The sequence below is a fragment of the Octopus sinensis genome, linkage group LG6 (genome assembly GCF_006345805.1).
Source record: "Octopus sinensis linkage group LG6, ASM634580v1, whole genome shotgun sequence".
NCBI lineage: Eukaryota > Metazoa > Mollusca > Cephalopoda > Octopoda > Octopodidae > Octopus > Octopus sinensis.
Genome location: NC_043002.1, coordinates 35,583,412 through 35,606,463, shown reverse-complemented (window position 1 = coordinate 35,606,463; position 23,052 = coordinate 35,583,412). Strand labels below are relative to the sequence as shown.

The window sequence follows — 23,052 nt, the reverse complement described above, 5'->3', positions numbered from 1 at the left end:
ATTTCATCCTTTCAAAATTGATAAAATAGTACCAGTTGAGCACAGGGGTCAATGTAATTACTTCCCACCCCACGAATGTGCTGGCCTTGTGCCAAAATAAGAAAGGATTATGGTAATATTGCAATCAACAACTACAAGAAGGACACACAAGGAAAGAATTATAGACAGCTGACAAGAAGAATGGAATAGTTATGATATATAGCACTTTGGCTTAGAGAGAGGGTATTGGATAAAATACAGGTGATGTAAGGAGAACGATTGAGTTGAGAGATCCTGAGTAGAGGTAGCACAAGACTGTCCAGTTCTGTGGAGCAGGGGTCATTGCAGTAGTGGTAAAATAGGCAGAAAGAGGATACAGCACATCTATGGTCTACACATCGGGGAGTTAGTGAGTGACTTCGTGCCAAAACTAACTCAATTAAGAAAATCCAACAAAGGGGAAAAAAAAAAAAATAAAAGTGAAGAAGAAATTAAAAAAAAACTCAAAGAGAAGAATCAAAGAATAAAGCTAATTTATTAGAAAATTTTGGAGTGGTCCCATGATTCCAAAGTTAAGATGGTGGATGGTTATGTTTTTGTCTCAAAACAGTATCACAACAAATGTAACACTTTTGCTAATGAAAGTGATGATTTTTAGTTTTATTCTGAATAATGGTGAAGCTGCTGCAAACATTATCAGAATTCAAGTAGCAAAGTTAGAGAATCTTCAACCACTAGAAAACGAAAATTAAAAAAGAAAAGAGAAAAATGGAACAAAATTTATTGACATCAAAGGGCTAATGACACTTTTTCTCCAGGTTTAAAAGCTGGCATTCCAAGATAGGGACACCCAGAACAGCGGAAGGCATCACCAAGGTAGCACTGCAATAAAAAAAAAAATATATAAAAAATATTAATAATGAATAAACAATAGACAAATTAATGCAAGCATATTTAATGTGCATATTATAATCAATCATTTGTATTGCAAATTTTAGAAAGGGTGCATGTATCTGAGTGTCATAACATGTAACTGAAAGAGATAGCATCATAAAGGGCAACCACCTGTAAAACATCACCTCGAAAAGTTCTGCCAAACATATGGCCGCATGAAGGAGCAGACATAAAATGAAGAAGAGGTAGAATGCACAGAACAATATAAAGAAAAGTAAATTAGATAACATGTTTGATCTTTTCTGTGCAAAGTATACAGGAGGTATGTATGAGTAAGCTGAGAATTTTGTGATGAAGCTGAAACTGAGCAAGATACTCTTTCAGCGTTGTAGATTTTGTAATTCATGATAATTCAAGCCTTACTAGAACCGATATGTTTTGAATATGATAAAACACAATTTATTCTCTTGGAAATAAAACTCAATTGTGGAAGTAGTGATTTTCTTTACTTTCCAAGCCAGTGTGGCAGTGTCTAAGTTAGTTATGGGCAAACTTTCTGAATGGGGTGTCTAACAAAAAATTTCCTTGACTTTTTTAGTAGTGTGGCCAACCCGACAATAAGCCATGTCTCCTGTGGCTTACTTCTCAAAAAAAAGGTTTCTTGTGCCTAGTCTAAATGCTGGTGTTTCTAACAAATTCTTTCCAGCTCAATTATGAAATCAGAAATACAAAAATTAAATCTAAATATATCCTCTCCACCCACAAAAACATTTTCGCACATATGTACATGTATGTATATACAGATATACTTATATTGGTTGTATAAAGTACTTAACCCTAATATATTTTGGAGTTAGAGCAGTGCTGAAGACTTCATCAATATTTAATATCCAAAAAAGACCACAATAGAATGAATACTGTCTTGACTAATTTTACAAGAGGAAGATCTAAGCTCAGCACTCTATGATGGCTGTTATGATGATGATAAATGAAACATTTTTTAATTTATTTTATTTTACTTGTTTCAGTCATTGAAGTGTGACCAAACAGGAGCACCACCTGGAAGGGTTTCTAGTCAAAATCAGCCTCTACTTATTTTTAAATCTGGTACTCACTGATTTGGTCTTTTATGCTGAACCACCAAGTTACATGACTGCAAACAAACCAACACTGTTTGACAAACAGTGGGGGCAGGGCGAGAGACAGAGATACACTAGACATACACACACACATGCATGCATACATACATGATAGGATTTCACACAGTTTCTGCCAACCAAATTCACTCAGCTTGGGGCTATAGTAGAAGATGCTTGCCCAAGGTGAAGCACAGTGTGACTGAACTTGAAACCATGTGGCCAGAAAATGAGCTTTTTAACCACATAGCCATGTCAATTATATTGGCATAAAGAACAGAAAGGACTGACATAATCATTAGAGAAACAGGCAAAAAATAATATACAGTGTTTAGTTGCATCTCTTTATATTCTGAGTAAAAATCTCATCAGAGTTGCCTATACTTTCCATTCTCGTGAGGCATCAATGAAAGAGGTATCAGCTATATACTGGGTAATATTAACTATATACCTCTTTTTTCCTTAAATTTATAAGTTTATATCTATGTAAGAAATCAATTATATCATCACCATCATTATTATCATCATGTATTAAATTATTAAGTAATCAATGTGGTGAAGAATAAATACATTGAAAGTCCTATGTGTTCTATAACAATACATGTAACTGCATGCATGTTTGTGTGTTAGCCTGCATATGTGTCAATATTTTGCATGTATGTGTATATGTGTGTACATATGCATTTGTGCAGATAATGTTTTTTTTTAAAGCCAAATCAACATCCTGCTGCTTCCATCTGAGATATGCCAATATGTAGAAATAACAACATGGTTGATCTTAAATGAAATTACATTTTCTTTTTTGATTCTTTTGCTATGTAAAACAAAAAAATAATCAATATCTTAGCAAAATACAATCAAACACAAATGTGTATGATTTTATTTGTAAGTATGTGTGCATTTCATATATATATACACATACACACACATACATATTTAATGTAAAGACACATCTTAATCAATGTACTTCTACATTTGTAAAAAATGGTAGTGGTCGGGGGGGTAGTAGTAGTGGTAGCAGCAGCAGTAGTAGTAGTAGTAGTATAAATAAATGATTCTATGTATAAATAAAAGGACAGGGAACAGGGGGGAGAGAGAATGAGGGAAGTGGGAAGGAGAGAAAGGAAAGAAAATGAGACAAGAGAGGAAAGAGTGAAGCGAAAGAAAGGAAATAGTGACATAAGAGAGGTGAGAGAGACAGGCAAAGAGGAGATAGAAGGAGGGACAGAGGTGGGAGAGAAAGATGAAAATGAAGACCTTAACTTACAAAAGTAAAAATCCAATATACTTGACCTTACACACTGATAATGATCAATACACAAAATGAAATGTTTTATTCCACAACACAATCAGTACAATAACTGTGCACTGTAAAACAGAATATAATAATGTGGCTCCATCCTGAGTTCTGACACTCCAGCTGTTTGACCCACTCATTTGAATCATAGATTGCTGTATTTTCAACATAAGTGTAAACATTTAAACATCATCACTACCTTTCCAAATCCTGTTGCATTTCGCACACAAATTTTTTTAGTCCTCCAAAGCTGTTGATGTGTAAGTCAACTTGCCTTTTTTGGCTGTAAATTTTGGGTTGAAAAGTTTGACACGTATTCCAGAAAATAAAGTAAGTAGCAAGTGTTACAAAAAGACACTTGTAACCTTAACACAATCCTTGGGCAATATCAGCTTTAAATAGCTTGTGACAAAGCTGGAAATTTGGATTACAGTGAGTATCTGTCATGATTCCACAGTTTCTATCTATCTAATCATTCTCAAAGGCATGGTCAGCTCAACACTATGGTTGAAGACACTAACCCAAAATGCTCCATAATAAAATCAAGCCCAAGACCCCTTGATTAAGAAGCTATCTTCTTAACCACAAGGCTGTACCTACAGTACAACACACTAACATACTATATAATGTAGTATAGAACAAAACACAATTTTAATAAATCGTGTACATTTTGTGTCAGATGATGAAAGGATAGAGTGTGACAGAAAGTCTCACTCTAACCTTTCATCATCTGATACAAGATCACCTCCACCAATTCCCCCTCCCTTCTCAAAGACTTCTTATCTTGCAAGTTACTTGATGACCCTGCCAGTGCAGGTGCCACTTAAAAAGCATCCGGTCCATACTGTAAAGTGGTAGGCATTTGGAAGGGCACCCACTTGAAAAACCATGCCAAAACTGATCTCGCCTGTTCTGGTGCCACGTAAAAAGCACTCAGTCCATTCTGCAGACACAGAAGTATAGTGCAGGCTTCTGCCTGGTCAGCTCCTGTCAAACTGTCCAACCCATGCCAGCATGGAAGGAAGATGTTAAACAATGATGATGTGCACTACCTTTTTATCTCTTTTACCTCTTGTTTCAGTCATTAAACTGCAGTCATACTGGGGCACTGTCGAATGAATTGACCCCTGTACTTATTTTTTTTTTAAGCATGGTACATATTTTATCGGTCTCTTTGCCAAACCACTAAGTTATGGGGTCATAAACACACCAACAGAGATTGTCAAGCAGTGGTGGGAGACAAACACAGACACAAACAGATATATATATATATATATATATATATATATAGTCAATTCAAAGGCAAAGAAAAAAAGAAAAGAAAAAAATTAACATGAAGATGTGCACAAGAAATATATTAGCTTGGCACTTGGTGAAAGGAGAGAGTTTAACATTTTGAGCATAGCTCTTCATCAGAAAGGAGAATGGAGTTCTTTCAGTTTCCATCTATCAAATCCACTCACAGGGCTTTGGTTAGTCCAAGGCTATAATAGAAGACATTTGTCCAAGGTGCCATGCTGTGGGACCGAACCCGAAACCATGTGGTTGGGAAGCAAACTCCTTACCACACAGCCATACCTGCGCCTTTCAACTTGTTTTTAGTCATTGGACTGCACTTGAAGGATTTAATCAAACAAATCAACCCCAAAGCTTATTATTTTTGAAGTCTGATACTTATTCTATCAGTCTTTTTCAGCAAACCAGTAAGTTGAGGAGGGAGAAATGCATACACACACACACATCTTTATATATAAAAGAGAGGTTGTGTGTCTGTCTCCTACAATTTAGATTCCTAACTACTCCCACATTTTGCGGTGCAGTTTAACCAAAACCGGGTATCTTATAGTCGTGATTCATATCGAGCCCTTCTGGGTATTAGCGCGCGTCTACGATGAGTCTACGATTTTAAAAAAATTTACCATCATTTTTTTCCATTTTAATGCATTTTTTCGCTATTATATAAGGGAAGTAACTCTCTAAAAATGTCTACGATGAGTCAACGATTTTTAAAAAAATTTACCATTTTTAATGCATTTTTTGCTCTTTTTTGGCTATAACTCTCTAAAAATGCTTATATAGTTATTTCCCTTACAAACCCGAGCAACGCCGGGTGATACTGCTAGTATATATATATATAAAGATAAAAAATGTAGCAATAAACAGTGAGAAGTGGATCATTGGTGTTATAAAGTTATTATTTAATTAAGAAGAGAGTATGTTTACAGCTGTTTCAGTATATCAAGCTGGGGTAAATTTGCATGAAACTAGCTAATTATAAGAGCAAGGATTTAACTAACTCTCTTCTCTTCTATCCTTCAACTGATATATTGAATTATGGACTTCAGTAAAATGTAAGACTATTGAATTAACGAACATTTTTCCTTTTTTTCCTTTCTCTTCCTCACATTTCTATTTATCTATTTCTATTTCTATTCATCTTTGCCATATAATCGTTCCGATGATGTCTATCAATTGCAACGAGGTAAATGCAAATTTAGCCAAGCTTGATATACTGAAACTGCTATAAACATACTCTTCTTAATTAAATAATGACTTTATAACACCAACAATCCACTTCTCACTGTTCATTGCTCCATTTCTTATCGTCTTTTATATATATTAAACCATGGTTTACCTTTTAAATTACCTACTACCATATACCTTATAATAAGGACCATACATACTGAGGTAATACCAGGAGTGCCTATGGATATATCTATCCCTTAGATGATTACATTACCTCTAACTTATATATATATATATATATATATATATATATAGGCTTCCATATTGCCTTCAGCTACCAAATTCACTCACAAATCATTGATTGGCTGGGGCTATAGTTGATGATAGTCACCCAAGGAGTTATACAATGGAATTGAACTTGAAACCATGCAGGTGCAAAGCAAGCTTCTTAACTACACAATCACTTCTGTGTCTATGTTACACAATGTAACATTAAAAAAAAATTATCATCTAGAAATGTTGTACATCTACATTAAACAGTAAAACATCTGACACTCCCGTAGCTCTCATCTAACTACTCTCCATACTGGTATTTCCTATCATCTGCACATCCACCTTTATTCATCACTCGCTACATTCTCCTCAACTCCCATCTCTATCCTTCTATTACTTTCTTCTTACACTCTTATAAAACTCTACCACCATCACCATTCCACTGTCTGTATCATCTCTTACACCCAACTTCATGTATCTTTAAATGCTCTGGCATCCCATCACCACCATTTGCCATCTTTTCAGATACTCCCACCCACTCTTATATAATTCAGGGGGGTAGCCTTGTATCTCCTCTGTAGCAAGACACCTGAGCTTGTCCTACCATCACACTTTAGCCTTGTAACACCTGGCAAAGAACCACTGTCCCTCTAACCTTTCTCAAATACTTACCTCCAATTTAGTCAAGGAGGCATTTTCTTTCTTCCCTTTTTCATTCTCCGTCAAACCATCTACCCATGCCAGCATGGAAAATGGGTGTTAAACGATGATAATTTGACATCTCTCACTTGTAACAGCTTTTTAATGTTTCATCCCTCCACACCCCACAAAAAATCCCAGAAAAAAAAATCAACTGATGAAATAGAATAAAACCTTTCAAAACAAATAATGCCAATTAAAAGAATCATAAGCCCAGTACAAATGAACAGATGTTACTGCAAGTTTCAGTTTTTTTGTGACACATCCACCACCATAAACAACTTGTACACTAGAATACATTGCCATACAAAAGAGTACAATAGAATAACTTATATACAATATAGCAAACATGAGTACAATACTATATAAAATATGACAGTATACAGTACAGAATAGGACATTAAAATGCATTACAATACAGGATAGTAGTACACAGTATATCAAAAGAGAGTACTTGCAATACTATATAGAAAAATACACTGTAGTGCAATAAATAGCATAATGGGATAGAATATAATAGTGTACAGCAGGCATGAGCAGGCTTTATGAAATATTGATATCATATATATATTATACTGTTAATAAAAGAAATCACATAACTTCACCAAATTTTTTATCAAGACAAATCATGAATGAGAAAGAGAGGTGGGGAGATTGTTCAAATTAACAGAACTGGACCAAAGGATTTTAGTAAAAGGTTATATTTATATAATCATGACATGACACATGCCATACACAAGAACATAATGAGTCATGTGTTATCTAAGTACCTGGTGTATAGCACAGTACAATGGAATATACCATTATACATAGTGAGGTGGAATATACAATGGAAAAGGATGTAATAAAATCCTGAATACACGAAATACAATAGAATTCACAGCAGAACAATAGGAATCAGTACAACAATACTATACAGCACATTAGAGTAGAATAGAATTTCATGATAGAGTATGGTAAAGGGACTGATGTGAAGTAAAAATATAATCTTCCCAATTTGTGATACCCGATTGTAGTTACTATTTCATACTGAAAATATTTTTAAAAGCATCCTAGCCAAACTTGCTGTAGTAATTTATTCTATAGTTTTAGTGTTATCATCATCATCATCATATTTTAACGTCCACTTTTCCATGCTTGCATGGGTCAGAGTTTATTGAGGCAGATTTTCTATGGCCAGATGCCCTTCCTGCAGTCAACCTTTGTCTGTTTCCAAGCAAGTTAATATTTCATCAAATTGATGTGGATGATGTCCAGCTTGAACATATGCATATCTATAGAGAATTGAAAAGATCATGGCCACTGCTCCTTTCCATCAACTTTCAAACCAAAAAGGAAACCTTTATGGGATTGCATGACTTGCTAGAAACAGCAACCAAACTATCCTCAAATCATATCCTATCACCTTCAAATATATATTCTTTTATTTGTTTCAGTCATTTGACTGTGGCCATGCTAGAGCACTGCCTTTAGTTGAACAAATCGACCCCAGGACTTATTCTTTGTAAGCCTAGTACTTATCCTATCGGTCTCTTTAGCCGAACCGCTAAGTTACGGGTACGTAAAGACACCAACATCGGTTGTCAAGCGATGGTGGGGGGACAAACACAGAAACACAGACATACAAACACACATATCTACGACGGGCTTCTTTCAGTTTCTGTCAACCAAATCCACTCACATGGCTTTGGTTGGCCGGAGGCTATAGTAGAAGTCACTTGTCCAAGGACTGAACCCAGAACAATGTGGTTGGTAAGCAAGCTACTTACCACACAGCCGTTCCTGCGCCTATATATATATATATGGAAGGATGTATTGGAATAATAGGATGTATTATTAGCCTTGTCCTAAATACACTGCTAAAATAAAGATGAAATGGTCACGACTGGTAAAGCAAGAGGAAAAAACTTGAAACTTCATTCTAACAGCGGTAAAAAGGGGTGAAAACTCAATGCTTTTACAGACCTAAACACAGGGTTTGACTAAACACAATAAAGAAGCCGAGGGAAAACTGATTAACTTGTCACACACACGAAGACGAGGATGGTTATTAAATATTAAGTAAATACACTGTGCACCTCTCCTGCACCCTTGCACGTGACTACTTTTACAAGAGGGTGTCGGATTGGGGCCGAAATCCCACCCCATTTTTCTGAGTGACTGACGAGGAGGAGAGGTTTTGGTGCTTGTAATTACATTGGTTGCACACGACGGACCAGACTGCCATGCGACACACGTGTGTGTGTCTTTGTGCATGCTTGCAAGTGCATGTGCGTTTGGAATCAAATTGCACTTGGTTATAATTGTTGTTTAATCCCAAATCAGCTCTGATCAAGCTGACCTACAATGAAAGGCATTTCAGCCATGACCATCCTGTTTTCTTGTATAACCCAAAACATTGCCCAATAAATTTCCTTTTTTTTTTTTTTAAGCAGTAGGCTGTAATTTGAAGGCAACGGGGTTGTTATTCCGAGCATGCTCTGCAACCACGTGGCGGCTTCGTTGCAGGCCAGTGCATATACTATAAAGAGAAATGGGTTGGTATATATATACACGCTAATATAAAGATATTTGCGATTCGACTTCTCGCTTGTCTTCGTATACACACACATAAGTATAGATGTACAGACCGCTTTGTGTTGGTCTTACGCAGCTTTGTCAAGACCGTGCGTGCGCGCATGTGTATGTGTGTGGGTGCGCGTGTAAGCACGCGCGTACGCTAATCGATGATTGGATAAGATTAAAAATGAGCGGGGAAGGGGAAACGTCCACTTTGCTCCGCCCGCCAGACAATGAATCTAATAATAGCCCGAGCCAACGTCGAACGTGGTCTCTTGACATACTATAAATAACAATCAAATTCCCCTCCGACCACACCCCGACGTCTTAAAAGATGAATGACACAATTTAAATAAAAAGTCCTGAAGAAATTGTCCGAAAAATAAGACAGGGTAATCATGGCTGGAACGCTTTGACTTGTGGTTAAATAACAGCTAATAATAGTCGTAGAGGACGTTGTTAGCGAAAGTGGGAAAAACCAGACAGAGGATGGGAAAGAGTGTAGAAAACAAGGAAAAGATTATAGGAGGGAGAGAAATTTAAAAAAAAGGCAAAAAAACTGTGAGAGGAGGTGATACTTAAAGATAGTGGATAGTGGAGACGAGAAAAGAAAAATATAGATGGAAGTAAGGGAGTAAGGAAAGCAATAAAATGAGAAACAAAAGGAGGAATGGAGAGAGAATAAAAAAGAGAAAGATGAGCGAAGAGTAGAAAAAGGTGGAATGAAGAAGTTACTTTCAAGATGAAACGTAAGAGTATTAGGTACACACACACATGTGTGTGTATATGTATGTATATATTTATATATATAATACTTATTTAAAATAAATGTTTTTCAATGCTATGATGCTAAGTTCGAAGTTTTTTCGACGGTGATACACGACACATACAGAGAGACAGAGGGAAAGAGATAGGCGAGATAAAAAAAAATCATGTAAACAAGAAAAAGTTCAAAAAAGAAAAAGAAAACAGAGAGAGAGTAAGGAGCTGAGATAGAGAATTGAGGTGGGGGGGAGGTCAATTCAACAACACATATCAACAAGAGCGTTGTTTTTACTTTTTAGTTTGAATACATGAGAGGTACTTTCGTCTCCATCTCCTACTCTGTGAGATAAACAACCACTTCAACGACTACCACAAACACTACTATAATTGCCCTCACTGCTACCATATTTTGCCGGCAACACAACGGCACATTATGAACATTACCACCAGCAACAGTATTCATGCAACTACCATTACTATCACCACCACCATCACCACTAGCACCCACCACTATCCCAATAACGAACGAAAGAAGGCAACTCTGTGGTCGTTCGACCTGCTAGAAATTGCAGCCAAACTTCCCTAAAATCACACCCTACTAACTGCCTTTCATAAGACAAGGATACATTATAATGTAGTCCTATACAGTCCTAAAAAGTCGTTATGGTCACGGTTGGAATGATTTTGATTAAAGGTTTGCGTGACCAAGACTGAGTTGCAACCAAATATCATCATCGTACCACACCAACCATGAATTAAATATTAACAGTACCTTCACTCTCAGGAAGCTATCAAGTAGTCGCTTGCCCTACTAGAAACAGCATCAATAAACTCCCTCGCGACTACAATCAACTATTTTAAAAAGAGAGGGACAAAATAGAGGATGTAGCAGTCTTGGACACGCAAGGCCTAAGAGAAAGGCAGGCTTGTCATGGCTGGAACGCCTTTGAGCATCGGACTGTTCATTCTTGGCTGACCTGGAGGCTCAACAACACTGCTTTTATATATTAAACCCATCTTCACTTTCACGAACATAACCAATTCTACGAGTGCCATCTCCATCACTTAACACCATCATCGTAGCCAATGCCACCACCAACAGCACTTGTAAAGTCCTCAAATTTCAACACTACTAACATTATCATCATCATTATCACCGATATCGCCAATATAAGCAATGTCATCATTACCACTATCAACAGCAACAGTACTACCTCCGCCACCAACTTCATCGGCATATCACACACAGCCACCTCCCTCACCACTCTCACCACCACTCCAAGAAGAGGAGGTGTGAGAAAGGACTGAGCAGTGTGACTGATAGTGAAGGTTGAGGGGGAGAGGGGGAAATTAAGCGAGGTGTAAAGAGAGTGAGAGAAAGCAAGGGATGATTACAGAGAGAAGTAGGCCAGAAGTAGTATCCTTGGTGAGGGAAACATGGTGGAGACTAAACTATGAAGGAGGGAGGGAGGAATCGGTTGGTTATAAGGAACAATAGTGTAAGCCGGCACAACAAAATACGTCCGTTGTTGTTATTCGTGCTGACATTAGTTTCCTAGTCTTTTTTTTTAATATCCTCTCCCCCCACGCCTGACACTACCGCGTGGAGTCTGTTGTAGTTGTTGATTAACTGCTGTTGCTACTGTTCTTTTGGTTTCTTGATTTAGAAAACCTTAACATATATACTCTCTGGAAAAGTACCTAAACAAATCGGCAATTTCCGGCCCTCTCCGTCAGCAAAATGCTCCATCACCGAGTCGTGGTTCTTTTAGCAGAAGGGAGCAGGAGAAGTAGCCTCGTCCAAAAACACAGTATCTAAGTGAATGGAAGGGCCAAGAGACGTGGAATTACTTGCTCGATATGTTCTCGCTTGAAGGTTTTTTTTGTTGTTGTTTTCCAATCAAGGCTAACCTGGGGTTTAACAACAACAACAACTAACACAGCTGCTGAACACTGAAGAGCGTTGTTTCTTTAACGAAATACGATATCAAAGCAATGTTACTTATGAAGCACTAAGATATTTTCCAAGGTCATTATTTTAATTTGCCTAATTCAGTGAAATATCTTACCCCAAAACTATATACTCAAGTCGTTCTGAATTGAGTGTACTTGTTGATGAGGAATAATTTTTTTTTTTTCTTTTCCGTCTTTCGATATAGACATGATGTCTGAAATTTTGTGGGAGGGGACTGGTGCTCAATTGGTACTTATTTTATCAATTCCAAAAGAATGAATGGCTAAGTCGACCTCTGCTGTATTTGAACTAAGAATGTAAAAAGTACCAGATGAAAACCACTAAACATTTGGTCTGGGGCAGTAATGATTCCCTGCCTTAATGAAGAGGAATAAGAAGACAGAAACATGTCTGGAGTTGTCACCAGAGTTACCATAGATCAGCTCATTGTCCCCTCCATTTAATATTACAGGTCAACTGAAATTTTGGAAGCTCTCTCTTTTTCCTTTTTGAGATTAATTTTAATTAATCCTAATGACTTTTCTTTACATTAACATTTATAATTTCAATTGCTAAAACATTATCCTCCTTCTACCACATTAAGAATGGGAGCCTGCAATTCAGCACCTTAATCATTAGGTTATATACTTTTGGTTACAAGTGTGCTTGATCATAGTTGACCTGGGACTAAACAACAACTGCTCATTGATTACCATCAGAAGTCAAATAAAAGACAACAGATGTGATGAAAATCTTTTTAGCATAAAAGAACTTGGTACATAGTTGTGATAACCATACAGCTTTCTACAATGACTGCTTTCATCTAGCCCAGTGGTTTTCAACCAGGGTTCCACAGAACCTTGGGGTTCCGCCAGCACAGTCCAGGGGTTCCGCAAGAAGTTACAAAACTGCTAAAATCGGCAGTAATTTTTAATTCTCCTGTGCAGATATGTGTGCATAAGACTATTAAATTATTGCACAGGGGTTCCTCGAGCTAGTGGAATGTTTCCTTGGGGTTCCGCTCCAGCAAAAAGTTTGAAAAGCACTGATCTAGCCCAAGTTAACCCTGAATGAACATATTTATGGTTAAAGGCATTCTGGTCACAACTATTGTATCTTCTTAAAGCTAGTTTATCTTAGACTTACAGTCAGTACACAATGTCCTCTCTCTCTCAAGGCACTAGAACAATGTGATTTGAGAGATTTGGTTACTATTTCTAGTATGTCAAACTACCATGCAGAGGCTCTTTCTGATATGGTTTTTTGGAAGGTCAGAAATCGTATCTGGGATCCTCTTTTTCTGTTACAACTCTTCTATTCATGTAACATGGAATGGAAAAATTAGTCTCAACATCATTTAAATCAAGATGGCATGATATTGCTTTATTTTGGTGTGCAGTGAACTAGAATTTGGTCTGTTGGAATCTTATAACCAATGGCATTATTCTTAACAAATGTTTTCATCATCATCACCATTTTAACATCTACTTTTCCATGTTTGTAAGGGTCAGTCAAGATCACAGACAAGAGATTTTTGTAGCTGGATGCTTGCTTTTCCTAACACCAGCCTCATCTGTTTCCAAGAGATAATAATCTCTATGTCTATCAAACAACAAACAGTTTGGACATGGTTACAAGAACTGGAAACAAACAACACTGTTTGAATGAGCTTTTTGTTTACAAAGATCATACAACATGCCAAGACTTATCAAGAAGCCCAGATATGTTGTCATGGAGGACTGCATGCACGGACAACTACTGGTCCCCCATTAAAATAAAAATACCTACCCCCCCACGCCTGTTACTTGAAGAGAAACTAGAACTTTACAAATTAATAGGAATGTGATATATGGAAACATTCCTCTCTTCCCTATATTTTATGTCGTTGCTGTTTAACCCCAAGTCTGATTAATCAGGCCCATCATCAAAAGCACTCAAACTACGACTATCATTTTTTTTCCCACTTAAATACAATTTAACTGGGATTACATTATTCATTTGAAATTCATATTGTATATGTACCTGCCGTTATTGTTTAAACCTAAGTCATTCCTGGCCAAACAAAACCAGTCAAATGAATTTTGTCATTGTGTCCTTCCCCTTTTGAAATGTTATGGTAGGGGTTTTAAAGTGTTTTGGTTGGCTATTATTTCTACCAAGAGCTCCCGCTCCCTAATCGCTCCACCCTGTATTCAATTAGTCAATGAAATAAGGTCAGACTATAACTACAAGGAAGAGATATGTGGTTGATTTCAAGGCATAGCTTATCAACAGGCATATAAATTATTGATTTTTTTATTTTCAAGGATTAGATGAAGGAGATGTTTTATATATATATAGATAGATAGAGAGAGAGAGAAAGAGATTACTATAGCAACTTCTTATTCAATGTAACTACTAGCTTGGAATGATGATATTACTCTTTACTCTTGTTCAATGCTGGTTCCTGGAGTTTCTACTAGAAGATATTGTTTAGTCTTCTCTAATAGCAACGGAAATATGTCAACACTAATGTTTTTATCAACATACTTATAAATTATCATCATTATCATGGTTTGACAGCCGTTTTCCATGTTGGTGTGGTGTGGACGGTTTGAATGGCGACTGGCAAGCTATGAGGCCACACCAGGCTCCAATCTGATCTGGCAATGTTTCTACAGCTGGATGCCCTTCCTAACACCAACCACTCCAAGAGTGTAGTAGGTGCTTTTTACATGCCACCAGCACAGGACCCAGTCAGGTGGGGCTGGCATTAACCATGTTTGGGTGGTGCTTTTTATGTGCCATAATATTTACAAAATTTAATTAACCAGAGTGTGATACCCAATTAAAGCATAATTATTGTAATTTCTTATTGTAGTTGTTGTTTAGCCCCAGGTCAACCCTAATACATCAGACCCATGATCAAAGCCATTCATATCAATAAAGCTTCTATGTATTGTTATAGGGTAGGCATAGCAAGAACAACTAATTCATAACATGATTGACAAAGATATTGAAGCCATTTCAGTTCTACACAATATTGTTTGATAATAAAAGACACTGTTAGTTAATAATAATTTATATGAAGACAGAATAATAATAAGAAAACAAAATTCAATAATGTATAATATATAATCAATAATATATTACAATCACAACAGTTCCATAATAAATTTTATATTTTTAATGGATCACTACACAATATTGTTTAATAATAAATTTGATACTTTTAATGTCTAAAAATAAAGTATTTATTACTTTTATTTTTTTTTTTAAGATCAGTTGTAATAATGTCTGAACCAACTGCTAAAAAGGCAAAACTGAGGAACTACAAAGAAGATTTTATCATGTTTGGTTTTGTATCTGTAGACTCAAAACCTATGTCTTGAAAGGTAGGGAATATTTTGAGAATAAAAAGAAAATACAGCCAATCAAACTACCCGACTCTCTGAAATTATTGCCAATGTTGCAGCACCTCAGATTTATGGGGAGAAACTTGTCAAGCCTGCTATGATAGCTTGTGCAAATGAGGTTCTGGGAAAAGATGCTACATCTACTCTGAGTACAATTCCACTTTCAAATAACACAATTACAAAAAGACAGAATGAAATGTCTAATTTTGTTGAAAAGAAGATTGTAGAAATACCCCAAAAGACAAATTTTTCTATCCAGGTTGATGCTAGCACAATTCATAACAAAGCTATCCTTCTGGTCTATCTCAGATTCATCCATGAAGATGATATAAGAGAAGAAATGTTACTCATTAAAAGTTTGTCTGAAATTACTAATGGAGAAGATATATTCAATGAAGTAATGCAGTATTTTAATGATAAAAATATTCCATTGACTAATTTTGATCAACATTGCATTAGATGGAGCTGAAGCCATGACTGGAAAAGTGAAAGGCTTTGTTTCTAGAATGAAATCAGCTGCTCCTCACATTTTTTATATACACTGCATTAACCAGACAGCATTTGGTTGCTAAGAATATTGGAGGGCACATGGAAGAAGCACTCAACACTGCCATATTAACTTTGTCAAATCAAACTCAGTGAATAATAGATTTTTTTATGCAATTCTGTGAAGATGAAGGTTTTAAAACCCTATTGCTTCACACAGAAGTATGATGGTTGTCAAAAGGCCTGAGCTTTGAAAGAATAGTGAATTTGGGGGAACCATAGATCAACTCTCCCATGTTCAAAAGTCAGATGGCTCATTACAACTCCAAGAAGCAAGCTGATACAGCTAAGAAAATTTTGGAAAGGCTTTCTGAGTTTAAATCAAAAATATTCTGCTTGAGCGATATTTTTAAAACAGTGAATCTGCTTAACTTAGAGCTACAAGATAGAAAATCAGATTTGGTCACCTGTTCTCAGAAGATAAAAGAGTATATGGGGAAATTAAAATTTTAGAAAAAACAGTTTGAAAAAAAAAATTTGGCATCATTTCAAAATTTTAACACGATTGCTCCTACATCAGAATGCATTGCTGCATGCATCACCCATCTTGAAGATCTTCATGAAGACTTTGAGAGAAGATACAAAGATTTATTAAAGATGGATTATCCACTCTGGTTTATAGACCTAGAAAATTATGAACCAAGAGATGAAAATTTTGAGTTGGCTGAAATGTCGGATTTGAAAGAGAATATGAAACTGAGAAGAAGAGTTGAAAAATAAGGTGTCTTTGCCTACATATCGATAAAGGAATCACACCCAAATATTTTTCAACATGTAGAAGCAAGCATCATTTCTTTCCCTACCACATGGATTGTGGAATCTGCATTTTCAGCTGTTGTAGATATTTTAAGTAGAAAAAGAAATAAATTAGATGTCAACAGCAGAGGAACTATCAGACTAAGACTAAATGAGTTCATTAAAATTGATTATGATATCTTGTGTCAGAAACACCAATATCAAGCTAGTCACTAGCTGAATGGACTAGAAATGAATGACTTTATGACAAATGATCTTGATATCTTGTGTTTATCTTTGTTTACTAAAATAAATTTTAAATTTTATCTTTGGTTTCCTAAAATAAATGTTAAAGTGTAAATAGACTATTTTGACTTTTCATTAAGATAGAACAGTATAAAGTAAAAGTAGAAGTGGTCCCTAGAAATTTTTTCAAGTAAAAAATGGTCTCTGAGCTGAAAAAGGTTGGGAACCACTGGTTTAAAGTATAATGCTCAAACACAAGAATATCATGATGAACAGCATCATCATTGTTTATTTATGATGGCAAGAGTTAGACAAAACAGAGGGGTATTCTGTGGGCAAATGCTTTTCCTGTTTACAACCTTTGCTTGTCTCTCAAGAAATTTTTTTATTATTCCACTGGTGTCATACATCAAAACTGCTGAGCTATGGATATATACTGCTTATGGGAGACATAAACATGCATCACAATTGCTGAAATGATGTTAATGTAAAAACATGCTGAAATATGTATACACATACACACCTATATATATCATCATCATTTAACATCCACTTTCCACGCTAGCATAGGTTGGATGTCAACCACTTTACAGTGTGGATTGGATGCTTTTTATGTAGCCCCAGCATTGGCAGTGTCACCAAGTAACTTGCAAGACAAAGATCGGGGGGGGGTGCATTGGAGGAGGTGGCCTTGTGCCAGATGATGAAAAGTTATAGTAACAGACAGAAACAGGGGTCTTGCTGTAGAGGAGATACATGGCTGGCCAGACAAGGAAAAAGCAAGAGACAGAGAGCAGGATGACGATGTGCCAGGACATACCTTCAAGGTACAGGGATCAGAATATAAATGGTAGGGCATTTCCATAGATGCATGAATAGGGAGTAGGGAATTTACATGAATGCAAAGAGTACTGAGGTGGGGAATGTAGTGACTGGTGAAACCTGGGTATATAGAGGGGGTGGGAGACAACAGGATAGCAATGATACAATGAGCCGGCAGTGAGAACAGGATTGGAGAGCAGCATATAAGCATAAGCATGCTGCATGAAAAAGATGAAATGTGAGGAAGAGAAGAGGAGACGTACTTTAGTTTGTTGGGGGTGGTAGGGTGTGTGAAAATAGTTTGTTGGAGTAGGGGGTGTGTCCATGGGATTTTAATTGCTGTCTTTCTGTACATGTTTTAAGAAATACCAGAAACTGTCAGATTCATAATTATGCTGACAAAAGTTGATATTGCTATTTTTGTTCTGCCACATTGGGTCCTTAAATTTCTTCTTTCTCGAGACACAACTCTTTCTTTCTGTCTGTCTTGTACATTGTAAGGAAATAAGCATTGTCAGGTTTGCGTTGACTGCCATGGTAGGGAAGAATGGCATCATTGTGTGGTACCTTGAACAAATGCCTCCTTGTATGGAAGGCTGTCATGTGTATGTGTGTGTAAAGTGGTTGGCATTTGGAAGGGCATCCGACTGTAAAATCCATGCCAAAACTAAGCTCGCCAATGCTTGTACCATGTAAAAAAACACTCTGTCCACTCTGCTGAGTGGTTGTTGTTAGGAAGGGCATCCAGATGTGAAAAACCATGCCAAAACAGACAGAAGTCTGTAGTCTTCTGCCTAGCCAACTCTTGTCAAACTGTCCAACCCATGCCAGCATGGAAAGTGGATGTTAAGTGATGATGATGATGAAAATACTAGAACACAAGCTGTTATTATTGCGAAGCTCCAGCTTAGCCCTGATAGAGACAGCATATAGCACAAAGATAGTTATTTTAGCAATTAGGTGCAACCAACACATTACAAGAATATTCTGAACAATGTTGAAGGTCATGATGGAACCACTCACACCATTATAGTATCTGTGGTGAAGTTTTACTTTAATATTTTATAATGGCTCTCAGTGACCTTACAGAGTTGTTAACAATAACAATAATAACAATAAGAGCAGTTATCAAGTAAACTAATATTTGAACCAGTTCTACATAATTTATTATTGTCTGCATTTTCAATTCCACAGATTTTAAAACTGCTTTGGAGTATTCTGAAATATTGAGGTTACTTTTTCAATACTGTTTAACTTTACATATACACAAACACAACATAAGTTTGATTACATGTGTGTGTGTGTGTGTATACAGTGTAAGGCCCCTATCAGTGAGGGTTGACAAAGTAACTACCTTAAAAGTTCCTCTTCAGGACACAGGGCTGACACAGCTTGACATCAGTGCCATCACAAACAAACACAGATATGTAAAGAGCAGAAACAAATCCTGCAAGGTATTTTGGCTGAAATTCTAGCAATTCCTTTAATCCACTGCCTTGTGTACACACACACACACACACACACATATATATATATATATATATATATATATATACACACGAGTGTGTGTATACACATACACATGCACGGACAAATATATGTATGATAGTACCCCTTCTCATCAGTTTTAACGATGAGCGTTCACTTCTATTAACTCAGTTTTAAAAATGAGCATTCACTTTTATCCCTACTTACTCTTAAATTAACAACCTAGATCAGCTTAAGACAAAAGGTGACATGGTAAGAGCTAACTTAGAATAGGGCTGCAGTACAACTGATAGGATGCCACAGTTCCCATCTACCTAATTTCATTCACAGAGCTTTAATCAACTCCAGACTATGATACAAAAAAAAAAAAGAACCTGCCCATATGTTGGCATACAGTGAAATGAAATCTAAGAGCTTGTGACTATATAGTTAACTTCTTAACCACTTGGCAAGGCATACATCCTTGAAAATATATATATATATGATTAAGAAACTTGCTTCTCAAATTCATATTCCAGCTTCAGTCCCACAATGTGACAGCATGGACAAGTGTCTTCTACCATAGCATTGGTCTGACCAAAGCCTTGTGTGTGGATTTGGTAACAGAAACAGAAAGAAACCCATTGTATGTATGTGGTATATATGTATATTTATGTGTATGTGCATGTATGTTTGTGTGTATTGGTGTCTCCTTCTCTTGACATTATATGAGTGTTGTAAATGAGTTTCACCATGATACAAGCAGTGTCTTTCATTTCAAAACTTTTGGGAAAATACATCTGGCCATGGGGAAATGTTACTTTGCTTAGAAACAGGAGGGTGCTTGATGACAAGAAGGGCATCTGATTGTAGAAAATCTGCCTCAACAAATTTCATCTAACCCATGTGGGCCCAGAGAAATGGATGTTAAAATGATGATGATGACATAGCTGGTTAGATGGTCATTTTTATATATATCTATATAATGTGTGTGCACAAGCAAGCACACACACATACACACAGGTTTTAGAGATTAGAATGTATGGCAAAAATTTGGTTAGAAAAATAAACAAAAAAAAACTTCTCAAGACCTTTACAGGAAAGGTCAAAAGATGTGTGTGTGTGTGTGTGTAAGTTAATACGCACATAGGTGTGGAGTTGGGTATGTGGATGTCTATGATGAATTCACACAGTAATCTATTTTAACAATTTCTAATTGTTTCTCAGACAAGTAGCAACAAAAAAAAAAGAAAAAATCAACAAATAATCATTTTTATTGTTACTGACAGTCTAACATTGGGTGGCAGAGTTGGCAAAATAGATAAGAAGCTAGTTGAATGTGTTGGCTATAGTATCTACTTTGGTTTCTGTTTACAGTTCAAATGTTTAGACATAAAATTTAATATAACTAGGTAATACAATAGAACATTATATAAAATGTGTATGCAAGGCCAAGAATTTTACTTATCAGTCCAATGTTCTGGGTTCAAATTCAACTGCAAGGCACTTTGAATAAGTGTTTTTTTTACAATAGCATCAAGATGACCTCAAGCTTTGTAAGTGAAATTGCTTAGACAGAAAGTATTTGGAAACCTGTTTGAGGGAATGGAACTATACCTGTAATTCAAAAAGGGCCCAGCCTTATCACACATTATTGTCACACTCATTTTGCCTAATAGTTACATTAACCCTTTCGTTACCAACCCGGCCAAAACTGGCTCTGTAGTACAAATGTCTTGTTTTCATAAGTTTTGCATTAAAATATACCACCAAACCTTAGTTGCAATTTATATTCCTAACACTAGCTTAATGATAACTAAGTTATTTTACTAAATTCTGTTATATTTAAAACAATTGAAAGAAGCACAGAGCATCTCAAAATAAATACAGTAACGAAAGGGTTAAGGGTTTAAGTGTGAGGAATACCCAACCACTTACACTGTAACATAATGAGTAATTAATTGTGTGTGTGTGTGTATATAGGGAGAGACAGACAGACAAAAGAGATAACTAAATATCACAAGGCATTCTGTCCAATGTTTTACTGATTCTGCCATCCGCCTTCCCCAAGAATATCTATGTGAGTGTGTGGTAAGGAGTTTACTTGCCAACCACATGATTCTAGGATTAGTCCCACTATGTGACACCTTAGGCGCAAGAGTCTACTACAGCCCTGAACTGACCAAAGCCTTGTGAGTGGATTTAGTAGACAACTAAAAGAAGCTTTTTGTTTGAGTACATGTGTGTGTGTGTGTGTGTCTGTGTGCATGCATCTTTGTGTTTGTCTGCCACCATCACTTGACTACCAATGCTTGTTTATACCCCCATAATTTAACAAAAAGAGCATGATAGAATAAGTACCAGGGTCAGTTTGCTCAAGTAAACCTTTCACAGAGTGCCTCAGCAAGGCCACAGTCTAATGACTGAGACAAGATAAAAAAAAACATGACCCAATAAATAAGACTCTACAGAGTTGTTTGACCTGCTAATCATAGCCATCCTCCTCTTCTCAAGTTAAACAGTACTGCCTTAGTAAAGACTGCATTGGGCAATGAGGTTCTAGGTGTGGCTTAGCAGATAAACATACAGGATGGTCAAGAGTCAAACGCCTCTGACTATAAGGTATGCTAAATTAGAGTTGAACTTTTTAGCAGGCCAGTCAGACACTGCCAGATCTGACTGGCCTGGTGCAGCCTTCAGGCTTCCCAGACCCCAGTTGAACCGTCCAACCCATGCTAGCATGGAAAGCGGACGTTAAACGATGATGATGATGAAGTGAGGTGAACTGAAAATGAATACCAGGCTCACTATATCAGCTGGGGTTTTTTTCTACTCGATAGAATCACTAAAACAGAGTAAATAAAAACACAATACATACATTGCCACAAGCAGATTTTGGCATAGCTGGTCTGTTTTCTCCATCTAACTCTTCTGCCAGGCCACATGTACAATTTTTGCAAGCCCTTTTCTTTTTCCTGCTTCCACCACAGTCAGCTGAAAAACAGATGTACAGAGAGATAGTTAAGCAGGTAGATAAGTAGATAAATATACAGATAAATAGATTAAGGGATAGATGGAAGGATCAATATAGAGAAAAACAGATAGACATACAGAGAGATAAACAGATAGATAGTTAGATAGAGTGATGGATGGATGGATATAGTGTAGATAGTTATACAGACTGATAGAAAGAGACTAAATGGTTGCATTTGGAATGCCACCATAACCACAGAAAACCTTCTGCAATACAGGTCAATGAAGAAGTATCTAGGTGGTTGTTCAATCTGCTAGATATAGCAACCCTATCTCCCTCATATCACATCCTACAATCTTAGAAAATGACATGTTGGATAACATGATCTTAGTTCCTCTGCATATAGGAAAAAACCAAGATAGACATGGCTAAAATGCCTTTGATTATAGGTCTTCTTAGTCAGAACTGAACTGAAGCTAAACAAGAACAACAACAATTTGCAATGCTATCAACAACAATACACATCCTTAATATACATAATAATCAGATGATCAAGGCCAGAATGCCTTCGATCATAGACCATAGCTCATTTGCTTCCACAATAGCTTAAGACCAACAAATGATTTTGAGTGGGATCCAGTGGATGGAAACTGAATAGAAGTCCATCTCACACACCACACACTGTCACCAGAGTACATGTTACTCAAGCAGGATGCTCACACACATGTATGTATGGCTGTGAGTATCAATGAGAATTCTCCACCAGAAACAAAAAAACAAAAAAAAATACGTTTTTCTAATAAAAAAATATTTTGTGTGTTGTTAGTATTCACAAGTAAGGCAAT

The 23,052-nt window shown here is 36.5% G+C and overlaps 1 protein-coding gene across 1 annotated transcript in view; it reads right to left on the bottom strand.

Annotated features, from left to right (window-relative positions):
* Positions 1-495: 495 nt before the first annotated feature.
* The window catches only part of LOC115213504 (anamorsin), a 50,330-nt gene continuing 27,773 nt past the window's right edge, over positions 496-23,052 (bottom strand). Inside the window, exons 6-7 of the mRNA XM_029782511.2 lie at positions 22,112-22,227; positions 496-861 (exon numbers count right to left, since the gene is read on the bottom strand). Coding sequence (XP_029638371.1) covers positions 769-861; positions 22,112-22,227 — 209 coding nt within the window. The 3' untranslated portion in view covers positions 496-768. The remainder of the gene's footprint in view (positions 862-22,111; positions 22,228-23,052) is intronic.